The 5,845-nt window shown below is 36.7% G+C and overlaps 1 protein-coding gene across 1 annotated transcript; it reads left to right on the plus strand.

Moving 5' to 3' along the window:
* The first annotated feature begins 3,018 nt into the window (after positions 1–3,018).
* Positions 3,019–5,058, plus strand: LOC103438485 (palmitoyl-monogalactosyldiacylglycerol delta-7 desaturase, chloroplastic-like). The gene is made up of 5 exons (XM_029098480.2): positions 3,019–3,435; positions 3,577–3,717; positions 3,804–3,947; positions 4,378–4,484; positions 4,597–5,058. The coding sequence occupies exons 1-5, from the start codon at positions 3,148–3,150 to the stop codon at positions 4,853–4,855; spliced, it is 939 nt and encodes a 312-aa protein (XP_028954313.1). The 5' UTR covers positions 3,019–3,147; the 3' UTR covers positions 4,856–5,058.
* The last annotated feature ends 787 nt before the right edge of the window (positions 5,059–5,845 follow it).

Here is a 5,845-nt window from a genome sequence, read left to right on the forward strand (position 1 = left end):
CCCTTATTGCAGATTCACTTGCCTCTGTGGCTGAGTGGCTTGACCCCAACTATGCTGTGGACACCCTTTGACAAAGTGACTTTGCTATAGTCAAAGATCAAGGACCTAACCACAAGATAACTACGATGCCTCAGGTTAAAAGATTACTTTGCATTATCCCAACCATGAGTTCTCATGTGACATGAGTATGAGAACTCCTTGTTGATTGTGTTCAGTGGACTCATTCTCCATTGAGCACCTACATGCTTGTCTTGATGTCAGTCACACCAATGACTTGAGACCAGTCACTCTCCCTAAGAGAAGACATAGCACATACTGATCTTAACGAACTGTCAATGCCTGAAGGAAAATTTTTTGTCCTAGCTAAGAACAAGTAAGAACATTTGAATACATATGCAAACTATTAACACATTAAAGTAGGCATGCATTAAAAAACAATTCATAAAACCCATGACTCTCAAAGCCTAGTATATGGTGAACCAATAAACTCTTTAACAACATTTAAAGAGAAGGTAAGATTTAGAGTTTCTTTAACCTTGAAGCTCATCCTTGTTTACACAAGGGATTCACCCAAGTGGAGGGCCTTCAAGTCACCTCCTTGCTCCTTGGATCTTCCTTGTGATTTTCCTCCTTTTAGTGCTCCTTTGCTTATTTGAGGATTTGAGGATTAGTTCTCCAAAAACATCAAAAGCTTGATGTCTCTAAGTCTCTTCACCAAGGATGTGATTGTGAAGATGAAATGGATGACTTAGAGAAGAATAGATTGCTAGCTAAAACTCCTCTAAGTGGCCAACCTCTTTAGAGAAAATGAGAGAAAGTGTTTCACCTCATTTCACCAAAAAAAACCCTAAATGAAAATAAAGCTATAAAGTTGAATTTATACTTCATCACATGTGAGTGGCAAACTTGTAATTAATCCAAATTTGCAACCCCTCACCCTATGGCCAGCCTTACCTTGTTATTGGGCTAATTTGCCCATTTTGTTTTAGTTGTCATACAACTTAAACATAATGGGCCTTGTGGACCAAAACGCTTTTGGGCCCCGAAACCCAAAACCAACATATAAGCCCAATACGAACATTTCGTATAATTAATTAATCTTGACCATTCTTCAATTAAACCATTTAATTGCTTATCCATTTCATTTAATTTCTTCACCAACATCCTTATTCGGTGTACGATCCATTAGGGTAGTGGACGATTGTTACTCTTAACGATCGATTGCGAATTGAAACCACATTTCAATTCTCCCTTAAAATTAGTGTTTGCTAATCTTTATGGCTTCCACAAACCATGAGTGACACCTAGCAGCATATCATGGTTACCCAAGCTAAGTAGAAGTGGTTGGAGAACCTATCCAGTTACAACTACAATGCAATACGGTCCTTCTCTAATACAATACTCTTAATCACATTGTTTAAGTGATAGTTTGTTTCATGTCTACTATCCAATGTGATACTTATCTATATGATTCAATTGAATATGATTTGGAACAAACTTCCTAAGTCATATTCATATGCTTTGGCCAAAGACTTTCGAATCATATCTTAGAGTATTCTCCTTCCACCATGGAAGGTTAGAGATCCCTTGGTGTGCATTCATATGCCTACACGACTAGATAGCTTGACCCCAACAATGCCGTGGACATTCCAATGGAATGCCTTTAACATGATCAAAGATCAAGGACCTAACCATTAGACATCTATGATACCTCAGGTCAAATGACTACTTTGCATATTGCAACTCTCGAGTTCTTACATGACATGTATGTTCGAACTCTCTTTTGATCGTTGTTCAGTGTACTCGATCACTCTTTCGAGCACCTATGTGTTTGCCTTAGTGTCCAACACTAAATGACTTGAGACTTGTCATACTCGCGCTTGAGTCGACATAACACATACTATCCTTAGCGGATTGTCAATGCCCAATTGGCAATCCTATGGCTAGGAACGTTTTAGGAATGAACATAAGAGAAAGGTCTCGTTAATCTAACTTACTTAAATCACTTATCTCTTAGATCAAATACATTCCTTGGATTCCCTTATTGCTTAAACACAAGATACAATAAATAGTGATTAACAATAAGCTTTGCCCTTCATTAAACATATAAAAGTTTAATACAATAAGTATTTCAAAAGCTATTACATCAAATGAGTAAATGAGTGGCTTTGTGGGCATACTTCCAACAATGCCCAATTGGCAATCCTATGATCAGGAACGTTTAGGGTATGTATACAAAAGAGAATGGTCTCATGAATCTAACTTTTTTAGATCACATTCTCCCAATTACATATTCCTTGGACTTATCATTTAAGCATATAACATTTATATAAGACGGCTTTAAATAATAATATTTGCCCTTTATATTAAACTATATTAGTTTAACATGTGAAATGTCCGTAAAGTATCATAATACGATTGGCTTTAGGGCACATTTCCAACAAAATGGGGAAAGGGAAGGGGGAGAGAAAGAGAGAGAGAAGGGAGCGAGGGAGAGAAGTGTGAAATACACTAAAGATAAATGGTATTTTTGTAACTTACACTTTATAGAAGAAAAGTGTTGTCTCAATATGAAATTAAGGATTAGAAGCATACTCAATGTGTAATTTTTCCTAAATTTTTGTCATTTTCATTGAGTTTGAGATTCCAGCATTTCGCATTAAATAAAGTTATTAAGTTATTTCTTTTGTTAAGAAAAGTTTAGAGAAACCTTTTTATTTTGGGAGTTTTAACGAAACACTCCTAGTACTGTTCACTTTTAACGAAAAACCACATTTTTACCTTTCTCTGATACTATTCATTACACATTTATTTGTCATTTTTCATCAAAACTAAAGTTTTTTTGAACTTTTCCTTAACTTTCCTAACTTTTTTTTTTCCTAATAATGAGTGGTACATAAATTACTAACCACGCCAATTATTTACCATTCCAATCGTGACAAAGCAGTGCGATGTTAAATTGCTTCTCTATATATCTAATGGCTCGCGGACCAACATTTTCCAAACCCATCAGCATTTTCATTCAACGTTCTCTGGATCGAGTAGTAGTGAGATATCAGCTTCTAGCGAGCTTGGTTTTGCTAGTGCAGATACCAGTCATAGAAATAGCAGCAGTGACTAGTGAGAGAGTCTGCTATTATATACCATATGGGGCGTTGGGTGAAGATTGTGATGATGCCCTGTGGAGAGTTCTTGGGGAGAAAATGGAATTTACAGGACCTAGTCATAGCGAGTACCCTTTCGTCTATGCACCTTCTTTCTTTATTTGCACCCTGTTATTTTACTTGGGGTGCATTTTGGGTCGCCTTTGCACTCCATATGTTAACCACTTTAGGAGTCACTCTGTCATTCCATAGAAATCTTTCACACAAGAGTTTCAGGCTTCCGAAATGGCTCGAATACTTATTTGCCTACGTTGCAGTTCTATCACTTCAGGTACATTATATATATGTGTGCGTCGTGAGCAACGTTTTGTTACATTTTAGCATCATTCTGTGCTTAAATAGTAGCTTTTTTGTTTTCTTGCAATATTATTAGGGAAAATGATTGAGTTCGGTGTGTTGCACGTATATGCAGGGTAGCCCAATAGAATGGGTGAGCTCACACCGTCACCACCACCAGTTTACTGATACACCGAAAGATGTTCATAGCCCCATTCAAGGTTTTTGGTTTAGTCACATTGGATGGATTATCGATAGTGGTTCTCGGTTTGGAAAGGTAGCAACAACATACACAACTATATGTACACATATCCTACAAGCATATGTCGTCGAACTATTAAATTAACATTGGAAATTTTGCAGTACGGGGGACTAAAGAACGTTCAAGATTTGAAAAGGCAGGCCTTCTATAGGTTTCTTCACCATACTTATGTTATACATTCAGTTCTTCTACCTGGAAGTTTATTATATGCCTTTGGCGGCCTTCCCTTCCTGGTTTGGGGACTGGTGAGATTATTAATTGCTTCCTCCTAAGTTTAGCTTTTTATCCCCAAAAGAAATTTGTTTACATTATTGTCATAAGGCCTTATACATAAATTCCAATTCAAATCAATGAAAAATTTGCACAGTTTCTATGTGGTCAAATATATAAACCTCACTTGCAAAAAATTAGTTTCTCGGTCAAAAAGTTCATTTCATAGACATTTTTGCACCCATATAAACCTCACTTGCAACTTTTGGATGGAGTTTAAACTTGAGATTTTAACTAAAATTCGGGCTTCATAGATACTTCTTCCATTTCTTCTTCTTCTTTAATTTCTTTTTCTTATTCATGAATGATGTGGTCCAAGTGCCCGACCATAAAACATTTCAGCCTAGCAAAGATAAACAGCAAGATCATTGTATTATGAAACTTATGTCCCTTTTGTGATTGTAGGGAGTGAGGATAGTAACTGTTTTGCACGTAACTTTGCTAGTAAATTCTGCTGGCCACATGTGGGGGAAACAAGTATACAACACCGGGGATTTGTCCAGGAACAATTGGTATAAACTTTCACTTTATTTTCTTCCCTCTCGTACTACCACATATATATAAGTACTCTTTGATAAATTTGGATGTTAATTACATGTTTTTATTTAATTTTAACTGTTTTAGGTGGTTGGCAATGGTTACACTTGGAGAAGGGTGGCACAACAATCACCATGCATTCGACTACTCAGCACGACAGGGTTTGGAATGGTGGCAGATTGACTTAACTTGGTATGTAATCAAAGTTTTACAAGCAATTGGATGGGCAACAGATGTGAAAACTCCAACTGAGTCCCAGAAGCAAAGAAAGGTGTTCAATGGTGAAATGGTGCCAACAGACGTGAAACCTCATCCTCCGACTGAGTCCCAGAAGCTTGTGTCGTAATGTAGCTCCGCCTACAGGTTGCCCATGTCCCTTGCTCCGCCCACTGTTTGCAAGTGGTTTTTTAGTTTTGTTTTTCGTCCAAGTAGTTTTGTTTCCAATTGTGGTAATACAATATTAATATATTTCTATCTGTTCGTAATTGTAATCGTTTTCGGGAAATGATAACTGATTAATGAAATATAGTTGAGTTTTCTCTAAATAAACCCACAAATCATTATTTTACTATTATTAGGTGGACAAAATCCATATTTTGTTTTTAATGTTCCACGTTTTAGAACCACTTCAAAATCTTAGTACTTTGACATGATAGGAATTGAAACCTCAACAATTTAATAACCTCATTTCTTAACCAAAATCCAGCCATAAAATGCGAAAAAACACCGCGCACAAGTGAAGGGCCTCAAACCATTTCATCTTCTTCAGATCTTACCTCTCTTACTAAGGCTTACCCAATTTTTTGTTGTAGTGTATGTGAATTGTTTTCAGTATTTATGGAATCAAACAAGTGTTTATTTTGGACACCTTGAAACTCAAAAATACACATCTAATATGCGACTTTGCCCATCAAAATAAGGGAAAGGGATCCTCTCCTGATCCCTTCCTCCTAATCCACCAAATCAGGGAATCCGTGTCATTAAAATTTGATCCAACGACTACAAACAGGGGTCCACTTTAAAAGTTATAATAACTTCAACTTTTGGATCAAATTTTAACGACACGAATTCCCTGATTTGGTGGATTAGAAGGTAGAAATCTGAAGAGGATCCCCTTTCCAAAATAAGTACCTTTAAACCATGGCTCCTAGAATCACAGATTTAAATATCGATATTATCGGCGATATTTCGCTGATAATATCGATTTTTCGGGACATGGATATTTAAACTGGTTTCCGTGGGGTTTTCGGCCAAATATCGCGATATTATCGATATTATCGATAATATCGCGATATTTTGGAAATATCGAGAAATGTCGGCAAACGCGGCAATCGGA

This window comes from Malus domestica, chromosome 11 (genome assembly GCF_042453785.1).
Source record: "Malus domestica chromosome 11, GDT2T_hap1".
Classification (NCBI taxonomy): Eukaryota; Viridiplantae; Streptophyta; class Magnoliopsida; order Rosales; family Rosaceae; genus Malus; species Malus domestica.

Excerpts from the sequence above, each read along its gene's own strand:
- LOC103438485 (XM_029098480.2), top strand. The coding sequence starts at position 3,148 with ATGGGGCGTTGGGTGAAGATTGTGATGATGCCCTGTGGAGAGTTCTTG. Across the intron at positions 3,718-3,803 it reads GTGGTTCTCGGTTTGGAAAG|TACGGGGGACTAAAGAACGT; the intron begins GTAGCAACAACA and ends GAAATTTTGCAG. Across the intron at positions 3,948-4,377 it reads CCTTCCTGGTTTGGGGACTG|GGAGTGAGGATAGTAACTGT; the intron begins GTGAGATTATTA and ends TTGTGATTGTAG.